Source organism: Talpa europaea, assembly GCF_964194135.1.
Source record: "Talpa europaea genome assembly, chromosome: 3".
In the NCBI taxonomy this organism is placed as follows: domain Eukaryota; kingdom Metazoa; phylum Chordata; class Mammalia; order Eulipotyphla; family Talpidae; genus Talpa; species Talpa europaea.
The window spans coordinates 89,766,585-89,788,755 of record NC_140069.1 but is presented as its reverse complement, the minus strand read 5'-3'; the positions used below and the strand labels follow the sequence as shown (position 1 = coordinate 89,788,755).

Genomic DNA, 22,171 nt, shown 5'->3' with positions numbered 1-22,171 from the left:
GACAGAAAGGCAATTTCAATTATTTGATCCAGTAAAAAAATGAGTTCAAATATCAATCCGATTAACATTATGCTAACGTCTTATTCTTAAACCTGTTGTAAGCTGTGCTTTAGTGAATAGTGTCCTAGAAATGATAGTTAAAATGGATCTTTTAGTATGTGGGAAAACAGTAGTAACAGGGTGTAAAATTGCTTATTGAAGCTTACCTACTAATGCTCCTTATTGGAAAATAATACACTTTATGTGCATCTAATATAAATACATAACAACTTTCTATGATTATTTTTCATGTGGGTTTAAAAGTTCTTGAGGTAACATTTCAGAAATATTAAGTAAACATTATGTGCATCTAATATAAATACATAACAACTTTCTATGATTATTTTTCATGTGGGTTTAAAAGTTCTTGAGGTAACATTTCAGAAATATTAAGTAAACATTATGTGCATCTAATATAAATACATAACAACTTTCTATGATTATTTTTCATGTGGGTTTAGAAGTTCTTGAGGTAACATTTCAGTAATATTAAGGAAAAAAGTCCACAATGATTTGCTGTTGTCAGGGCGTAATATTTTTAAAACTCATTGTAGTAGAAGGTCCAGTTTTTAAAATGTTGCCACCAAAACTGAACCAAAGCTTTATCTCTTAAGAGCAATCTTTCTAAGCCAAAGGGTATTACTTCATGCAGATACTTCATTTTTGTTTAACATGACTTGCAAACAGTAGGTTGACTTAAAAGTAGAGATGTCATTGTATCTCCTCTGTTCACTTCAGTGACTGATAAGAAATTTATATGAAATTCTTTAATAGTTGCTATTGTTACATAGTGCCATCAACAATGCACAGTAGTCATCGTGCACTTATTTTTTAATTTTTCAAAAGTTACACTTTTTTTGAAATGGAACATAAAATTGGATATGTGCTTATGAATTTTTTTAAGTGTGGGGCGAGAAGAAATAAAGCCTTTAAAAACTGTTTCATGTGGTATATATAAAGAAGGAACTGAGTATTAAGTATTAAATTACAAACGTTCTCACAACTTAAAATAGAACAAGAGACTGTGTGTGTGTGTGTGTGTGTGTGTGTGTGAGAGAGAGAGAGAGAGAGAGAGAGAGAGAGAGAGAGAGAGGGAGGGAGGGAGGATGGGTGTGTGGGGGGAAGGGGAACTGCCCTTCTTTTTATTGTGCCAGGAAATACTCGAAAATAGGAAAGACTTCCCATTTGAACTAGATTTAAAGATACCTGGTTAGAGTAAATGTATTTTATTTCTAAACATTTATTTGCAAAATAGAAAAAAGCATTTTAAAAATGAAATTTGAATTTGGTATAGGCTAGATCGAGTTTCTCCAAGGGCTTGGACAAGTGCAAATGAAATATTTCTGAGCTTCTCTAGCTCAGTTACAGGAAAAGCATATTTTATCGAATTTCAGTAATATAACTTCATTCCCTTTGACCTGAATAATAATAATAATAATACAACCATACTATCAGAGTTCTGTAGTATTATGGAAAACAAACAGCAGCTCTGAGCTATCCTTGACTTTTTAAGTCACTGCAGATCTTTTCAGAGTTTGGAATGAAAGCCGATATGAACTAAAGACAACTACAACTTGTGTTTTCCTTCTTTTTGAGCGTATAAAAAGAATGTCTTTTTCAAGTTCTGAAGAAGTTTCTGTCGTAGGGAAATGGCCTCCTTTTTTTGTCTGTTTAAATATGTTTATACTTCTGTATTAATTAATGCTTATACATTGGTACAATCATTTTAATGTTAAAAGTGGATGTGGTATAAAACTAGGCTTAGTGGCCTCATGGATATTTTGTTCCATGGCCTGAAGCTTCATTACAGGATTAAACAGAATGCCACTGTGCAATGGATGATTTCCTTGTTTTGTTTCAAATCAAATGTAAATTTCTTCAGGGTAACTTGTTTCTAAACATTTGATCCAAGTGAAATGCTTCAAAGTTCACCAATAATCTATTACAATCTAAGATAAATAAAATTTGAATAGTAGGCAAGAAAAAGAAAGCATTTCTTCAATGTTTTTCCCGTTCCTTCCCCCCTCCTTTCCTTTTTTCCCTTCTTCCCTTCCCTTCTTTCCTTCTCCCCTCCTTTCCTTTTTTCCCTTCTTTACTTCCTTCCTTTTTATTTTTTCCCCCCAAGTTACCCTAGCAAGCAGGGTGGATTCAATATACATTTAGTTTTGTAAACTTGCCATTTATTTAAATGTGTACCTTCATGGATCTGAATTGTGTTTGAGACAGAGTAATAAAATTGGTGTGTTTATGTTGTAAGTTCAAGTTGACTTGCTTTAGCTCTCTGAAAGGGTGTGACATGAAAAGATTGTGGTTGGGCCACATGGCTCACGCTGGACTGTGTTTTTGTGAATGGAGGCAGAACTCCAGTTCTGCCTGCTTGTCTGGAGGAATTGCTGAGGAGATCAGCTGTCTCATTCACGGGCAGAAAGAATGACTCATACATCTTCCGCCTTGTTTGGCTCCAGGTCATTGTTACAGTGGATAGAACTGGTTTTAATTAAATATTAACCCCTTTTCTACTTGACTTTTGTTTCATTTGTAATTTTTCTACTTTTTTTCCTGGCTTTAAAAGAAAATCCAACAGGTACCTACTTTGCAAAGAAGGAGACAGTTAATTGCCTATAGTTAACCTTGAGAAACTTTCAAATGCCTCATCTTAAGTTATGATTATTCTTTGAAACTTTAAAAGAAGTATAAAATAATAACAAACTTTATAAATATTACCCACCCACACTGAAATGTTAGTTCAGAAGCTATATTAAAATTAAAAATTATAGTCATCTCATGATGGCTAGGTCCTGATTAATATTTTCATGAGTTTCTCATACTTTGTTTTGCTATGCAGTAAAAAGGAGAGAGAAGGAAAAAAAAAAAAAACTTTGGAAATAATCTACGTAAATCAAATAGCTGAGAGTGCAGATACTAGCCTTTTAAAGCCGAAGTCCTGAGACTTCATGGCAACTTGTCTATTAATGTGCAATGAACTGACAGAGTCGCTCCAGCTATTACCAATAAAATCCACAAGCTTAATCTTCTTGAAAGCCTTTTATTGGTCTTTTGGTATATACTTCCCCCCCCCTTCGTCTTTCTTACTCTTCCCCTTCCTCTTTAATTACATAGTGTGGGGAAACATTTTCATTCCCCAAAGGTGATTATTTCAAGCATAATTTATAATAGAGAGGAGTGAAAAAACCATTTGTTTTAGGTTGGCCTCTATTGTTAATTTTTCCCTTTGGCGTTGGTATGCCTTACCACAAATTTTCATGTAGCCTGAGATTGCTACTTCACAGAATTCCTGTGAATTGAAGAAAAAAGGGCATATATGATATGAGTGTGGCAGTACTTTGTCACATTTTCCTTGCCCAGATCCAACTTGTGTTTTCAGTTAACTGCTTTCCTTTTACTCTAATTTGAAATTAAAGGTATACTTAAGCCTTTGTCTATTTAAGTAGCACACTGCCTCATTTGGTCTATCCAGTTTCTTAAGATTAGCTTCTGTGAAAATGTGAGTCATATGTTTTTTGTTAAAATTCTGTAATATGTTCAGGCATAAGTGTGAAGTATTTATTCAGTATGTTAAGGAGTTAGAACAGAAATAGCAATTCTTAAAGTGATTCTTATGCTTTTTACAAATTGTTAGTATGCAGTTATTTTATGTATGTTTGTGAGGTATAACTTGTAGTTTCTTCTGCTCCTGAAGTTTTGCTACATTTCTTTCCAGAGTCATGTATACAAACACACACACAAATACACACACACACAAGGCACTCTACACCCTTTCTTGCAGTGATTATATGTCATGGAGTTGCAACTTTGTCTTATGATAGTAATCAAAAAAAAAAAAACAAAAAACTAGCCTTTCACACATACCCGCATATTCAGTTACAAATATGCTTTTGTTACTCACCATCTATTTTTAACTATTCCTGTAAAGGGGTATTTCATTTTTATTAGATTCTTGTAAATGTTGGCTTTTTAAAAGCATAGTAATTGCTGTGGTTGATACTTTTGCATCTCAATAGTTATTATATCTGTTTAGCTGTTAATTTAGAGGGAAAACCAAAATGTGGCCATGATAGAAAAAATATGTAGGATTTGATCCTGTCTACCTGCTGTTAAATAGCTATTAAAAATATTTTTGTAATTTTTAGTACAAAATTTTGTTGTGAAGATTTAAAGAATATTCCTCCACTTCTAACATATGAGTTTGAGAAAAATCAGTTTACCACAAAATCAAAAAATGTTTATAGCTAACAGGATGCCAGTGTACATATATTTTAGCTGTTATTTTTATCTCTCCCATATGGTTCATTAGAAGTGAAGATATTAAACATGTAGTGATTGAAGTAGTTTCTTGTGTGTGAATTGAACGAAAAGGAAGGGTTGTAAGGGACTGGAAAGAAGAAAATAAGCGAAGTTACTTGAGTATTTGGCCTGTGTTGGGGATTGTGTTTACACTGTTTCATTTAATCATCACCAAAAAATTCCCTGTATTATTATTATTAAACTGATGAGTATGAAGGAGTTCCAAAGAAGTTAAATAACGTCACACAGCTTACAAAGTTAGTAAGTCATAGAAGAACTCTGGTTTTAAATTGGGATCCAGAGAGAGAAACTTCTTGCAGTGTAGGCTGGTCAAATAGGCATACATTTTAAGTTGGAAGATGGTTCATATTAAGATAGTTCCTTTCATTTGGTGCAGAGGATAGAATTTGTCTTGAATAAGCATAAGTATTAGTGTACAGAAGAAAGTTGTTAAGAAACAGTTGATTATCAGATTGTATATATTTTAATCAAGATTATCATTGATTCTGTTTCTTGTTAGCATAATACATTCAGCCCAATATTTCTGGCTTTTAAGCTACTATTAAAGAAGCTGATAAGTAGAACCTTTCATTTTATCTATGTTGTATTCCTTTCATATAATTATATATAGAATTTTTCTTGCCTCTTTCAGATACCATCCGCAGACTTTTTTTTTTAACAGAGACTTGTTATTTCAATATGCAGTCTCTATATAAAATAGGCTCTTTTTAAAAGCAGTTGACATCTGTTTTAATATGATTTGATTGGGTAAGTTTCAGTATTAGATAATGTCATCTAATCGGATGATACCGTAAGTTAATTAGGATGGTAACTCATATTTTCACCAAATTAAAAGAAACCTAATTTCTATTTTATGTAGTTTGTATGTGTGTGAGTATATTTGCTTCTACATGTGAAAACTCATTCTTGTAATATTCTGTCAATTTGGAACAAGTTATTTTGGTGTCTAAATCAACCATGATGAAAATATCTTAGAAGTGAAAAAGTCTTCTTGTGTTTTGATTGCTGCAGAATGCATTAAGTCCTTGCTATTGAGTATTTTTTTCCTTTACTAAAAATAGGGAAGTCATTTGACATTAGGACTCATGAAATAGTGATATTCTTTTCGTTAGTGCTGAAGAGTTGCCAGGAAAATATTTTTGCATGAAAAGATGGAGTTTATTTGTATGATTTATTATTTTTATTATTCTCATCATAAACGCTGAAATATAGTATTTTATTATAGCTAACCCAAATCAACAACCATGCTTCACTTAAAACAATTTGTGGCATATTTTGGCCAACTTTACGGTGAACATTTCTAATTGTGGTAATCTAATTTGCAATAGACCAAACTTAACCAAAAGCAGGCATTTCGAAAGTAGCAGTCTTGGGTGTGATAACTGCAGATCACTCGAAAGAGTAGTGCGGTTAATTTACATGGGTTGTTTGTTTAAGCTCTGGCAGTGGGATTCAAAACCTTTTTTACTCCATTCTTACAAAAAGAAACCCTGCAACTAACAGAAATCCTGTAGCTTCTTTTATTTTGCATGTCTCTTTTATTTCCATCTGGCAAGTGAAATTCAGAGGGACGACAACTGCCACCATTATGTTCCTGACATACATGTTTTCTAATTGACATCAATGATCTGATTGTTTCTCTTTCCCCTCCTAAGTATTGGTGTCAATAGGAGCAATTTTAAATAGGAGCCCATTGGCAAATAATAGTAAGGTTTGATCTCAGCCTAAAAAGATCTTATTTGAAAGATCTTACTTGACATTCCTTATGCCTTGGCAGTTTCTCTCTTAATTTTTTTTTTTAATTTTTTTTTCTTCAGCTCAGGTACCTGACAATGATGAGCAGTTTGTGCCAGACTATCAGGCTGAAAGTTGTAAGTATAGTATGACTCATCTCTTGAATTTTTCTTTGTCTTTCTTGTTTCCTTCTTTCTCTTTGCTTGGTTTCCACTTGCAGTGTCTGTTCATGCATTGTGTCAGTGCTTTTTTAATTTACAGTCATGAGGTGATTTTGTGAGGCTGTGACATGAGCAGAATCCTCGTATGATCTTAGCCGAGTTTCAAATAGTAGCTGAGGAAAACTATGTAAGTTTCAGAAGATGGCCCTATTCTCTGTATTTTGTTATTTTCCTTGGAGAAGAAACAGGGTGTGATCTATGAATGTGCAAGTGTTTACTCCCAGATTTTTAGTATGTTTACCAGGAAGAGTCTGGATGCTGATGGAGACAGTAGTAAAAGTCCATAGGAGATTATTTACGGTAGAACATAAAAATTGTGGACTAAACTTTTTTTTTGTATATTGTACACTCATGAATTGTCACCTGTTTTGATTTAATTTTTAGCCTCACTTTATGCTTCCTGGTTGCAATGACATGAATGGAAGTGACTGTTGTCTTTGCTTAGGATCTCTTTAGTGTTCCTCTCCCTGAGCCTGGCCCCAGGGCCTGACTGTCAGAGCAACATGAAGAGTGAGTGATTCATGGGATACTTGCCCTTCCTTAATTGCACTGGGGAACATTTTGCTTGTACAAACATGGTTGCCTTAGGGTTTACTTCTGATATTTATGCTTTACCATTCTACCAGCTAACGGCAGCTATTGACCTGAGGTGCAAATAGTAAAGAAAAGAGTATAAATGCCATCTCGATTATGAAACTGAACTAATACATTTTTTTGTTCTCTTAGCACTGGTTAAACTCTAACTTGTTTCATTTTGCCAGACCACTGACACTTTTACAAGAAGCTATCAACAAGAGATGTTTAATGTATTACAATTTATCAAACCCATATTTTCACACCTAATATCATAAATCCAATATAAATACCTATGTTTCTTCGAGTAGCAGCTGTTTGTGACCAGTGTTTTTACCATTTGTTTGCTATACCAAATTCCCTAGGTGTCAAGGGTAATGAGAACTTTCTTCCAGGTTCTTACCCATAAGTTCAGGTTCATTTAAAAAGGTTTTGGTTTTTTTTTTTTTTCAGTTGTAAAATATCCATAACTAGAAATTTACCAATTTGACATTCTTAAATGTGTCGTTCAGTATCACTGAACTACATGTTGTGCAAGCATGAATACTTCCATCTCCAGAACTGTCATACTGAAAATCTGTCTTTAAAAATTAACTCCCATTCCCCACTGTCCCCAGCTCCCTGGTAGCTACTATTCTATTAGCTTGATTTTTGATCCAAAAAGAGAATTTTATGTGTTAAATGATGTCAGAATACAGTTAATAGACATATGATGTGAAGAAACTTGTTCAGCAATGATAGAGACCTCAATTAGAGGCTTATAGCAACTTCCAGAAGGATAATGGTTAAGGATCAAGGCCTCTCCTTTTTCATTAAAGTATGGTCAGAGAAGAGAATGGTCATATTTCTAACACTTTATTTTCTGTGGGACACTTGAGTTCTTTCTAAAAGAACTGTCATCTGAGCGGAAGAATTAGGCTTATTGAGTCACTTTGCATCTGAAGAAACTGGTAATGATTCCAATACTATACCAAGTGCCAGGTTAAAATAACAATTTAAGCCTAATTTTTTACTCTTCTTGTTGCACTTCTTCAATTTAGACTTGGCTATATTGTCTATTTGAACTCTCTTCTCTTTATTGCACTGGCATCATTTTCCCTTTCTCTTTGTATTCCTTTAATTCCTCCTCACTTAACTCATTTTCCTTCCCTCCTCTTTCTTGGGTTCTGTCCCCAAGTTCTTTACTCTTTTTTGACACATGCCATGCCAGCCCTGCCCCATGAATCTTTCCAAGATGTCATAGTCTCTATATCTACTGTTTGATACAGTTGTCAGTTAACTGCATTAGCCATTGACTACATGATGTGGCTAATGGGAATGAATTTTTAATTTTATTTAATTTTCATGACTCTAAATAGACACTGGCTATTGACTGCTGCAGTCAGCATAGTTCTGTGTAGCCGTGTCTCCTCCACTGTTACTCTTAGACTGGGTCTCCACCCTGCCCGTTTTATATCTGGACATCTTCACCTGATCCACCATACGGGTCCTTGTGCATATTAGAAAAATGCAACATCTCTGAACTCATCCCCTCAACCTTCAGCTGTGAGTTGTCAGAAAACACCTTTTAGATGATAACACTGAACTTCGCTGTAATGCTCTGCAGACAATTCATACTCAGCAAGGCCAATGTTGACATCATTATTGTTCCTGACAGATATTGTTTTTCTACTTCTATTGCCTTTCTGAGTTGACAGCATCGTCTTCCAAGCTTCAAGCTTTTAATTTTCAGTTCTTAATTTTCTACCTAAGTCTCTGATTGTTTACCATGTTATTGATGCTACCTTTCCAAAATACCTTCCTTTCATGGCCTCTACTCCATCTCTGCTTCACTACTTAGTTCACACCCCGTTCTGCCTTGACTGGGCTGTGAATCATTCTTTTGGTGGTGTTCTTGCCTTGAGTTTTTTCTCCAGGTTCACTCTGCAGTGGCATCAGCACAGCCCCTGGGCCTTGTTAATTTTCTCCTTAAACTTCCTTGAGAACAAAGTCTAATTCTTTAGCTTTCCACAACATTGTTCTGTAACTTGGACTTTGCCTGCCATTTCAGTTCTAACTTTTGCCTTTCCAGCACCCCATCTGTTCTCATTCTCTGAGCTTGAACCCTTTGAACTTCTCAGTTTCCCAAAGAGGTCTGTTTGATGCTTCTTTGTCTTTGCACATGCTCGTTTTGCTTTAAATTTTTCTACTTTTGGGGCCTCCCCGGTGGCGCAGCGGTTGAGCGCTGGGTTGCGAAGCTGCCCGCGGCCTCTGCGGCGCCGGTTCGATCCCCGGCTGCTCCCTGGCCACTGGCGGAGGATCCCACATGGCGCGCAGACCTCTCCTGCCGCCCACTGCTCCCCTCAGCAGTGTACTTCATCACTCTGCCTGCTCTCTTCTCCTCTCTGGCTCTGGTGAATTCTCTCACCCTCCGGTGCCTCTGACTGTACCAGTGCTTGTATAAATAAATAAAAAAAAAAAAATTTTTTTTCTACTTTTGTTTTGTGGTCTGGTGATGCTCCTGGCCCAGATTCCAGTTAGAGTTTAGCATCTTGAGTCTTTTGACTTTTTCCTGACATCCTGATCCTGCAGAGTTAGATGCTACAGCTTCTTATATCTTGTATTTATTCTGTTGTAGTATAAATACATATATTTTTTTAATAGACTATGAACTTCTTGAGGACTAGGAACATGTCCTATTCAGCATGCCTTGTGTATTATAGAAACACAATAAGCAAAATTGTCATCATAATCAGCTTCTGCAGTGCTTATTTTCTCCTAAGTGTTTTCAAAGTCCCCATGCTTTTCTTGAAGTGAAAATATATGATCGTGACTTCAAACAATATATATTATCTCATTGTGGAAAAGTCATGCCGGAAACATGAATGTTTAACCCAACATTTTGAGAATATTTATGTTTTATTTCACTTCAACTAGTGAATATTTACAGTATAACGAATATGACTCTGGGATTTGTGAATCAAATATCTAATTATAAAGAAAACCTATAAATAAAGGTAAAAGTAAATCAGAAATATTTTAATAGGAAGTAAGTAGAGGTGTGCTTTATTTCAAGGTCTCACTGACACAAAGGACCATTGTTCAGATGATGGCAGCCTGCTAATAAACTCAACCTTCATTGAGGAAAAAGCAAGGATTAATAAAGAGGACTAGGGCATATGGGTTAGATCTTAAGGGGTTTTGGATGGAGAAATATATTAGAAATTGGAATGGAAGTTGTATATTTCCTAAAAGCTCTTTTCAAATGTTTGTTTCTCATCTGTCTGGAAATGCTTAGTGAGGCAAAGGGATAATATCTTCAGGAATAGAAAGCAATTCCATTGTCCAGTACTCTTCTGTAATTTCTATGGGGCGATTTTTTTTAAAAATAAATAATCAGATTTCTTTATGTATCTCAATCAAATAATACACTTCAGTTTTTGCTTCTATTGCTTTAGATTTTGGTATATATAGAATAGGAGAATGAACAATAAAATTCTGCCCAGCATTGGATCATGCAACATTTATTTGATTGTAACGTGTATAAATATATATGGGAGAGAAAAATCATTCAAAAATTGTGGAAAATGAGATGATGTCATGACACCTGAGTATCATCTAAAAATATTCTTGAGCATTCTTTATTTTTATCACAAAATACATCAACTGGAAATCAGGAATCTGGCTGCACTATATCATTTGTGAATCTTTGAAAGGTACTGACTTTTGAAGAAGTATAGACATTAAAGGCAAATAGAAACAAACCAAATAAAAACTCCAAACAAATTTATTCTAGGAAATTAATGAAAACTAAGAGAAAGAGCTTAGTGACTAACAGTTTTTTTCACAGAATCATATTTTTCTAGAACTTAGACACTACTGCTGCAAAAAAAAAAAAAAAAAATAGAATTACTTTCAGATACTCTTCAGGCCAGAGGAAGTGGAATTGTATCTCTTCAGAAAAGAGAATTTAAAGAGTATTTAGACCGTAAATGAGATTTATTTTCCAAAGTAGGTACAAATTTGTATATGAATTGAATTTTTGTAAATCATCTTTTAAATTTTATACACCTGTAATCTCTTCATCCTGTATTTTTAATTTAGGTCTATCACTAATCTTTTGAAATCTAACATCTCTCATTTTCCTCATTACAAGTTATGTGTTATGTTTTTCTAACTAGTTTGTTTCCATTTAGTTACATTAGTTCATTTCAGTGTTTACAGTGATTAACATGATAGATGACGTTTGCATTTACATTTTACATTCTCACAGCGCTTTCCCATGGGCATAGCCAGATTTATGCAAAATTCCCAGCAGGGTATATCCGTGTAACTCTACCCCTTTCTCTTATACTCAAGAAAGAATTTTTTGAGGCATATTTAAACATGTCACTATAGTTAGGCCAATTAAAATGATGCTGTTAAAAGTATAATAACCTGGACTCTGCTATATTTCCAAAAGTCAAAAAGTATGCGAATTTCTGTACTTTGACATTTGTGATGCTGTTTACCCATCTGAAAATAATCAAGACAAACCAGTTGTGTGGGGACTCAACTCTTTCACGCCATAGTTGCATAGGTGACACTTTGTTCAAGTAAATGAGTCATAGCCTGAAAAGAATAGCTCTTTGGCTCATTTTTTTTCTTCTTCAGGGAAGTGGTGGGGATGTGGGGGGGGGGAGGGGAATACCTTAACAGATCACTGCTACAAATATGCTTCTTAAAAAAAAAAATGAAGTCAGAAAGGTCTTTGCAGACCCTGTTGAACTTGTTTTATGTTAATTTGTACTCGCCCTGGATTGGAAAGTTCCATTTATGTTTTATGTGTCTTAGTTTTCTGCCTTTTTTTTTTTTACTATGCTGCTTTACTGCATTCTGTTCCTGGCTACACATAAATGGTACTTTACAAAAGGTTTAATTTTGTTGTTAATTTTGAATTTTTTCATGCCTGATTAAACTTTTGGGCGTGGCCAAAAAACCTTCCTCTTCTTTATCTGATTGCTTTTTCCAGAAGGTACACTAACATTCAAAAAGGAATTCCACTTCTGGAATTTGAGAACTTAGGTTTGTTACTTTTTTTTTTTTTTTTTAAATTTTGGAGGCATACTTAAACATGTCACTGTAGTCAGACTCAAACTATCCATTTGGTTTGTATAGTTTGGAGGACATTGGGGAACAAATTGTCTCTTGACTTCCTCATCTGAGATGATAATGCTGAGGTCTAAGGAATATTCTTTCCTTTGTGTATGTTTTTTTGTTGTTGTCATTGTTTTTGGATTGTATGTTGCATTGTTTTTGTCCTTTTCATTTTTCAGTTTAAATATTTTATCAAAATAATATATAGAGTAGGGAAAAAACAAATTCCACAACTCCCCCCTCCTACTCAGTCCTAATCTCTGGAGGTAACATTTTCCCCCCCTACTTAGTTATCTTATATACTAAACAGTATATTGAAACTTTTGATTTATCAGTTTAAAATTTTTATCTGTTACCATATTCATATAGGTAAACTTTTTTTAAAAAAAAGATTTATTTATACAAGCACTGGGTACAGTCAGAAGTGCAGGAGGGTGAGAGAATTCACCAGAGCCAGAGCAGGGAGCAGAGCAGGCAGAAGGACCGAAGTACACTGCTGAGGGCAGCAGCGAGCAGCAGGAGAGGTCTGCGCGCCATGTGGGACCCTCCTCCTGTGGCTGGGGAGCAGCAGGGGATCGAACTGGCGCTGCTGAGGCTGCAGGCAGCTTCGCAACCCAGCGCTCAACCGCTGCGCCACCGGGGAGGCCCCTAGGTAAACATTTTTTGATAAGTTATTTTACTGAAAGTAATCAGTTATGCAATTCTCTCTGAGTCCAGGAATTTTATCCACATAAGAGTATGAAAAAATTTCACATACAGTTTTTGTGTTTCCGTGAGAATTTGATTTTTCTGATTTTGGAATTGGGTCTCCAAATTTCTGAGGGACCGTTAGATGATTCCGATGCAGGTCTTCCATAAAACACAAGTTTAGATATTTTGCATATCCTGTCACTGACTTATTTGTAGAATAAAGACAGGAGTATCAGCCTTTTGCAGTTAAGTTGTGAGATCAACTCTGCTATTTATAACTTATTATGTAATATATAGCTTCTGAAACATTTTATGTAAGCAATGTCATTTTGTTACTTAAATATACTGTGAAATTTAAAAGGGAGACTGTTAAATGATAGAGTTAAAATACTATCTTAATTTTTATCATCTTTTCTAGAGTTATTTGTATTTTCCGATTCCAAAGCCTATATTGTACTACTTATACCATTAGCTACAAGAAAATCATTACTGACTTCAGATACCTGTCAGACTGGCAGTTCTAGTTTAGGAGGATACTTACCACACTGCGAATCTTCCCAATGCTCATTAGACAAAACCAAGTATTGGTGTCCCTGATCTTTCTCATTACATGGAGTAAAGATTCTGGCCATCACACAAGTGGCTATCCGCAGCCATTGCAGCATGAGTTCTATCCCCCACCAGGAAGGTGACCCACATGGCGCAGCGGAACTCTCCTGTCTCACTAGCTGCTCCCCTCAACAGTGTATTTCAGTCGATCTGCCTGTTCTGCTCCCCACTCTGTGTCTGGTGAATCCTCTCACCCCCGCATCTCTGGCCTGTACCCCAGCTCTTGTATGCATAAATAAATAAATCTTTAAAAAAAAAAAAGATTTTGGCTATCAGATTGTTACCTCTCCCATGGCTGGTGCCCACAAGCCCCACAAGCTTAGAGTCCCGCAGTGCACTTTCAGCAAAACAAAAGTTATACTTTGATGCTTGATTATTTCAAGAGAAATCTGCTAGTCAAATCAAGATAGAGACCTGTGGAAAATAGGCTGCATCTCACAGAAATTTTTATTTTAGATAATCTCCCAGGAATCCATCATGTTCAATTAAAAAAACAAAATCTAAATCATACACCTTGGGCATCCCACTTAACATGTATGATTTGCATGACTTATTTGCCCATAGAATCTCTGAGGCCTAGGTCACAGATGATTCTGTGATACTTTTTTCATACTTCAGGAAGAAAAGAATAACATCTGAATATGGAAAGTGCTTGTTGGACTTAAAATTGGACTTTAGAAAAAATAATGGGCGAATACATATAAAGAGAAATTGCTATAAATGACTATATACTTATAACTGGAAAATTGCAGCCATTTTTATAAAGTTTGCTCTAGTACAGACTCAAAATTTTGCATTTACTTGTATGTCCTAAGGTAGACAGTTCAGACTTAATGCCAAAGTAAAGACCAGAAAGCAAACAACCTCCCCCACCCTGGGATTTAATGTCCTATTATAGCCAAAAGCTAAAATTATATATCTCAACCCAAGTTTTTATATTTTTCTTTCCTATTTAATTTATCCTTCCTTAATAATGGCTTCGGTTTAACAACTTGTCATAGAAATTGACTTCAAGAAGTATGCTCAAAGGAAGTATGTCAGCAAATACTTTCCACTTACTCTTCCTATAATTAGTAACAAATTATTTTGAGAAAAGGGATTTGTGCCATCTTTGTGGAACTTTACTCATTATTAGATAAGTATGTTGTTATGTAGTAGCTGGTCTTATTAGACTAAAGCCAAACAGTATTTGTTAGAAAATTTAGGTAAGAAATAGGGAAGGAAAATTATTAGCAGAACCAATATATTCCTTGTCCCAGTATTTACATGTATACACCTACAATTATATATAGACATGAATAAAAAAGCAAATTAACTTTTATTAATATTTGCCTATAAAGGCAAAGTAGTCATGAAAATCAGTAAATTTGGGGCCACCATTTCAAAGAATATGTAAATTTCATGAAATCAGATATTAAGAAGAATTAATCTGAGCTAATGTAGGACATGAATTTTTATGTCATAATTTAAGTGTTTTTCTTCTATCCTTTTATATAACATTGAATGTCTACTTAAGATGCACAGTGCATATATGCTTCTGTCTGTTATTGAATTTTCTCCTAATGAGAGTTTATGCTGTGTCTCACTAAGTAAAAATGTTTTTTTTTTTTTTAACCTAATGAATGATACCCCAACAAGCTTTACTTACATTAACATTAGCTGAGGGTGTTGTTAACTGTAAATCTCAATTAATGACAATTTATCAGGAATGGCTAGATTAAAAATACTGCATATACCATGTCTGATTAAATTTTAAAATAATAGAAAGTACTTTTGTGTTATGGTTTTATGTAACCTTAGAATTTTTTTAAAATCTAAGATTTACCAAAGAAATTCATTTTGCTGTGGATGCTGCACTATTAAACCATTCAGAGGTTTGTTTCATAGTACATACTCATAGTTGTTGGCTTTCCAATCCTTGTAAGTTGTGTACAATCCTTCAGTTGTGATTGTTCTTTTATGTTCTGTCTTGGGGAAAGTTTCTGTTTCTAAAGTTGAAATGTTTATATTCATATACATGTGAGCCATGTTCATTATCTTCATTTGTATGATTTAAATTATGAATAACAATATTAACAATTCTTATTTCACATACTGATGTTTCACCTACCCATGGATGTATATATAGTTGTATGTTTTTGTTAAGGATGCTAAGTTGGTTTACACATTCTAAAAGTTTATTTATTCAACAAATATGTTTTGAGTCTCTTATGTGCCATGCTTTGTTTTAGGCACATGTGATACAAGTGGACAGACCAGAAAAGTTCCTCTCCTCCCTTACAGCTTAGTGTATAACAAAGGCTTATTCATCCCATGTTGAGGGATGTGAGTTCTTATAGGGCTCAGTTTATATGCATAATCATAGTGCATTCAGAATCTAGCCTATTCCAAAGAAAATGTGCCTAGTTCTTTTTTTAATTTTGACTTTATGTTTATTTCCACAAAATCACCCTACTCAAAGGTGTGGCTGTGGGCTGTCCCAAAGGATGACTATCTGATTCTGCATTCACACCTATTTGGCCATGCCTAAATTCCTGCTATGGGGATTAAGAATATTTTAAGACTTTTAAAAAGTTGTGTACTACAATGGTAGTTATTACTATATAAAATGCATTAACCTACTCTGCTTTATTTCATATCATACTCATTCTGTAAGATTGAGTTCAGGTATCATTTTCTCTTTGTTATCTTAGAACTGATGATTTTTCTGTGCCTATAGAGGCTTTATATACATCTCAACTTGAATACAATTTCTACTGGCTTGTAGAGGGTGGATCAAACCTTACTCATCTTTGTATAATTTACAAGTTGTAGCTATTCAGTGAATATTGAATTGACTTGAATGAATAGCTTCTTGGATATTGGGAGTCTCTTTTTTTAAACATATTCATGCACAGGTGGCTTAAGTTATTTGAAATCTAATGCCAGTATCTGCTCTTATTTTCTAGTGTTTCATTTTTCTTTGAGAGATAATGGAAAGCTGCATTTTTGTAACTTGAGAGCCAAGTCACCGTTATGAGATTAAGGCTCGCTAATAAATATTATTTGATACTCATAGTTCCCAATACATTTCTCAGTAATCACTGTTTAGCACTAATACTCTGGAATAATTTGGTATTGTTCCCATTTTATATTGAGAGAAACCTATGTCATAAAAATAATCAAATAACTACAGCATGTGATGACTACAGTTACACAGTTAAGATCCCTGGCTTATATTGACTTAGTCTGTGGAGCTCTTCTGTCTTTCGGGAGAGCTAATACTCAGTCCATTTGGAAAGGTTTCAAAATTGTTACTATTTTCAAAGAAACAAAAACAGTGCTACATCACTATAAAGAATGATCTTTATACAGGACATTGATATTATTTGGAAATTCTTCTTATCAAGGTATTAGAGATTCAGAGAGACTAAGAGAACCTTCTAATTGGGGTTTAACTCAAGAACTATGGTCTATGGACTAATTTAATTACTAGCTATGGGAATGCAAGGACGTGGTATTTGGGAATTCTTCCAATTTTCACCTAGGCTGCAGTGTTGGCATTTTCCTACTTCACCGATTTTCTCTTATTTATCCAGGATTTAAGAGATTTTTGATAACACTGTATATTTACCTATAGTTTATTTGTGATTTTTGACCTCAGAAATATTTCTGAGGCATGGCATATTTTTCTCACCAAGGGAGACAAACCATATGGGTAATTAGACTATGGTGGAAGCTAAGAGAGCAGAAGTATTAGTAGCAGTACTAGGTACAGTAGCATTTTCATGAAATTCTCAAAGTTATAGTAAATAATCATGAAAATCCCAGAGCTTTAGCTTAAAGAGATATTATAGATGAGTGGTATCAATATACCTGAAGAAGAAAAACTGAAACCCAAAAATATTATTGGGTTCTCTAATTTTAAGGGGATTGGCTGTGTGCCCTAGTGTGTTGGTAGAATAATAAATAAGAATATGAACTGGATACTTTCACTTATTAGCCATCTTAACCAAATTAAAGAATCTTGTAACACTGGAATAAGAAACATTTTTCTTAGCCCTTTTCTTGTTAGAGAATATACACTTAAACTCTGATCTCTCACTAATATAAATATGTAAGTGTTGGGTGAAGGAGTGAATTCAATACATCTCTGCCAGTTTTTTGTTTATTTTTATCAATTTTAGTGTATTTACACATAATTTTAAATTTAGTGTTATTTAGGCATTTCACACTAATTATGATCAGGATCTATGCTCTACCAAATTCCAGATAAATTTTCATCAGAAAGAAATGCATGTCCTCCTTGTCTACATCCCCCATGAATTTTTAAACACGTAGCCCTAAATAATAAGCTTCGTAGAGTTCCTTAGAGTTGCCAGCAAAAGTTCTGTCAAGTACAATGAAGGCTGCTAGATTCAGTTAAAAATGGTTCATTGCTATCAAGATATGAATAATATCAAAGTAAACTTTTCAGTAATATTAGCTTTTCCTTTGAAATGGCAGTCATGCTGTGAAGTGAACTTTTATTGCTGTTTGAGGTTGTTTTTCTCCATTCTCATGGATACAACAGCCTTATTATGTTGATTTGATTTGACTCTTTAGTTCTTGGCACTGGTGCTAGAATGTCAGGTGACACTGTTGTCTCAACTCATGGTCTGTAGGGAAAGCCAAGTAAATGGATGTCATTGCTCTATTTTTCTGGATATTTTCCCTTTTCTGGGCCTCACCAAGTTCTTGTTTTCTACAAAGATAATCAAACTTAGTTTTCCTATCTGAAAGTTCTACGTTCATTCACTGTCTTATTGCAGATTAATGCTTGGTACATTAGAAGGTTATCAGCTACTCAGTAACCTTTAGTCATCCCATCTTGTGATAAAGCTATCCCATTGATCAAAGTTAAAATTTAGACCTTTGGCTTTTGTTTTATTTTTTGTATCTCTTAGTGATATATTGTGATTTTCACTGATTTTCACTGCAGAGGTCTTTTACCTCTGTTAAATTTATTCCTAGGTATTTGATTCTTTTCAATGTGATAGTAAATGGCAATGTTTTCTTAGTTTTTTTTTTTTTTTAAGATTTATTTATTTATGTATTTATACAAGCACCGGGTACAGTCAGAAGCGGGAGGGTGAGAGAATTCACCAGCGCCAGAGCGGGGAGCAGAGCAGGCAAAAGGACCGAAGTACACTGCTGAGGGAAGCAGCGGGCGGCAGGAGAGGTCTGCGCCATGTGGGACCCTCCTCCAGTGTCTGGGGAGCTGCCAGGGAGCGAACCGGTGCTGCAGAGGCTGCAGGGAGCTTCGCAACCCAGCGCTCAACTGCTGCTCCACCGGGGAGGCCCTTCTTATCAAATTCTTATCAGCAAACTTCCCTATTTTTAAATATATTAAGACTTTTTGCTATTAACACTAGTATTAAAATGGCTCCTAAGCCCCTAATGTAATTTTTGTTTGAATTATAAACAGAAAATATAAACATTAACAGTAAGAAATCAATAAAAAATATTTGATTTTTATGTCAATTACATAGTTAAATTGATAACAGTTTTAATATCTTAAGGTTTGGCATGTTTATTTCGGTAAACTGAAACTTGTTCTTGTGGTTAAATTCCTACCTTGGCTTTTTTTTTTCCCCCATATTGAAAAGTAAATTTGGTAAATAAATAGTCATAGTGCTGGGCAAGGTGCTAGTTGCTATAGACTGAAAAATAAATGCTGTACTAGTGGTAATATTACTCTCAGTTTTGTTCGGCAACTTAGAATTCATACATCATATTCACATCCCATATTTCATTTGCTTCTCATAATGGTGCTGGGATGTAGGCAGAGCAGACAAGGCTCACACATATTTAGTGTCAATTCCCAAAGTCTCAAAGATAGTGAAGAACAGAACCAAGAATTATCTTGTAACATTTTCTGCTGTAAGCATTCCAGCAAAATGTGCTAACCAGTCATTCATTGAAATGTTATGACTATACTAGTGTATAAAATACATTTCAGTGTTTTTGACACATACATGTATACGTACATAAGTTTGTGTATTTATATAATATAGTAAATTTGGAAAACAAAAATGTTTCTTGTATTTCACTTTTCTTCTAATTTATAACATAAGATACAAAATAATACAAAGATGAAAGGCAAGGGTGGAGTAGACAACACCCTATGTTCCCTATTACTCTATGAAAATATTCCCTATTACTTTATGAAAATCTTCATGCTTTGAATTGATTATGTCCTATGTATACATAAGCCTTCAGTTACAGGAATCCTGAACGTTTGCTTAACAAAGCAATGATGCTTTCAAAAGAGAATTTTTAAATTTTGTTTTAATATTTTCTTTATATCTGGATATCCCATGAGGAGATCAAAAAACTTTTGCTAATATTTTGTGGAATTTAAGTGAACATTGCATTTGGTGTTTTCTCTGATAGTACTTTTTTTAATATCCATTTAGGCTATTTTTTAATATTAGTGCTATAGTTATTAAGCCATGTCATATAAAACAAGGGGATTTGTTCAGAGGACTGAGTCCGATGTGCTGCATAAAAACAAGGCATGAGGGGCCTCCTTGGTGGCTTAGACGGTTAGGTCTCAACACTATAAAGCTATCAGCAGCCATTGCAGCGTGAGTTCAATCCCTGGCCAGGGATTTAACCCACATGGTGCAGCAGAGTTCTCCTGTTTTGCCCGCTCCTCCCCTCAGCAGTGTATTTCAGTAGATCTGCCTGTTCTACTGCCCACTCTGTCTCTGGTGAATCCTCTCATCCCCCATACCTCTGGCCTGTACCCCAGTTCTCTGGTGAATCCTCTCATCCCCCATACCTCTGGCCTGTACCCCAGTTCTTCTATGTGAAAATAAATAAAATCTTTAAAAGAAAAAAAAAAGGAATGAGACCTAAGACAGTGGAGTTCAAATCTCTGCTATTCAGTCTATGTGTGACCTTGTATATACAACTTAAGATCACCTTGGCTTAGTTTCCTCCTGCATAAAAAATGGGGTAAAAAGTTACCTTTCCCTAGGGTGATTTGAGTATTAAATGAGTACATATATTTACTCAAGTATGCCGATATGAGACATTTATGTAATGAATATGTCTGACACATAGAAAGCATTATACAACTTTTTATTCTATATTGCATTATACAAGTTTTTATTCTATATGTTGCATTATACAAGTTTTTATTCTATATTGCATAGTATATGCATTATACTGAATACACAATTCATTATATCAGAAATGCATTTATTTTGATTGGCTTAACTTTCTGTGTTGTTTTTGCCATGCTCAGAATTAAATCTATATCTACCAACTTAATAGACTGTATCTACACATACTGTGATATAGGTAGCTGTAAGAACAACTTGATCCTTACTCTTGGCCACATGAAGCAGCTAAGGGACTATCCACAGTGAGTGAGAAGAAACTCAGAAGTGCCGTGTCTTCCAACTTACTCTCACTTTGACCATAGGGATTTATAGGCAGAAAATTGACCCAGAAACATTCAGGGCTTGTAATCTAGGCTGTTATAAGCTCAGTTAATATCTTCTGTTTAAGATTATGGGTTATGAATTCTGATTGATGAAGGGCACCCTAATTTGTGGATCTAGCGAGGCCTGCATCTTCAGTGTTTTTGTTGATTTTGAAGTTGATGTACTCATTGAAAGGGAAAAAAGTGTTGATTTTTCAATTAAGATGCAACCTTTACAATGCAAGCAATAATAATTATAGTGTTCACTCAGCCTGACGAAAAAATTTCACTGGTTAAATAGCAATAATCAAGATGAAAACTATATTAGAAGGGTGCTAATTTTATGATCATCTCTTATTTAAATAATAAAAATTAATCCACAGGACCCTTGCTGTACCCCTACTTGGGATGAAATTGTATTTAACTTTAGGTATGGCCTTCTGGATAGCATGTAAAAGTAACTGGTTCCTGAAATTATGAATAACCTAAGATCATCTTTATAAAATCTAATACTCCACTGATTCATTATTAAGCAGTGGGTGGCTGGGCCTACTAGACATTATGTATTTGACTGAAAACATTCATATAAAAGATTCTTGTATTTTCAGTTCTGAAGGAAAATCAATGACCACAAAAATAAATAAAAATTTGCGAGTTTTAACAACAGGAGTTTGCATAATCAAATTTAAAAAAGTAAATTCTAGATGTAGCAAAAAAAGAAAAACCCTGGAATTACTAACATCAGAGAATTATTCAGCATTGACATACAAATCTTAAAGCAGCTCTAACTTTATGAGGCAGTGTCTTGGCTTTGGAAGTTAACATGTCTAGATGCAAATCTTGGTTCCATAATTTGCCATTTTTTCATGTTGAGCTTAATTATCATTACTTCTTTGACACTCTAAAGCAAAAGGTAAAGCAAATAGGTTACTGCCATGATTAAATGACATATTTATGTAAAGATTTTACCACACAGAATTCAAGTTTTACAGAAGAGTTTATCAATATCTACTCATTCAGTAAGTCCTCACTTATGTCATCAGTAGGTTCTTAGAAATAGCAACTGTAGGTGAAACAAGCTATAATAAAAGCAGTTCCTCAATAACATCATTTTGTTCAATGCTTTTTCCAAATCAAAACATTGAATAAAAGGATATTATTTGAGGATCTATTATTTCTATACTGTTTTGAGGTCACAGGGTAAGCCTCAGTAACAGCTTCAGGAGAGTAATCCCAATAACACAGTTAAAAAGAACTCAAAATGTTTGCATTTGATTTTCCTAGCAGTGAAAAGATTGACTTGTAATACCAATCCTGCTGCCTACCACATGCTGGTAGTCTGTCTTTCCTAGAAGATACATGTATGATGAATAGAATGTTTTCTCAAAAGGTAGACATCACCAGCCTCGTT

The 22,171-nt window shown here is 34.5% G+C and overlaps 1 protein-coding gene across 7 annotated transcripts in view; it reads left to right on the top strand.

The window, feature by feature from the left end:
- Positions 1–22,171, top strand: part of ETV1 (ETS variant transcription factor 1) — a gene marked incomplete at its 5' end in the record, with an annotated part of 87,177 nt that overhangs the window by 5,429 nt on the left and 59,577 nt on the right. For 5 of the 7 annotated variants that reach the window (XM_084230349.1, XM_084230351.1, XM_084230348.1 and 2 more), the window contains one exon: positions 6,183–6,236. The exons of the other annotated variants lie outside the window; for them this stretch is intronic. In XM_084230349.1, coding sequence (XP_084086475.1) covers positions 6,183–6,236 — 54 coding nt within the window. The remainder of the gene's footprint in view (positions 1–6,182; positions 6,237–22,171) is intronic. 7 annotated transcript variants of the gene reach the window in all.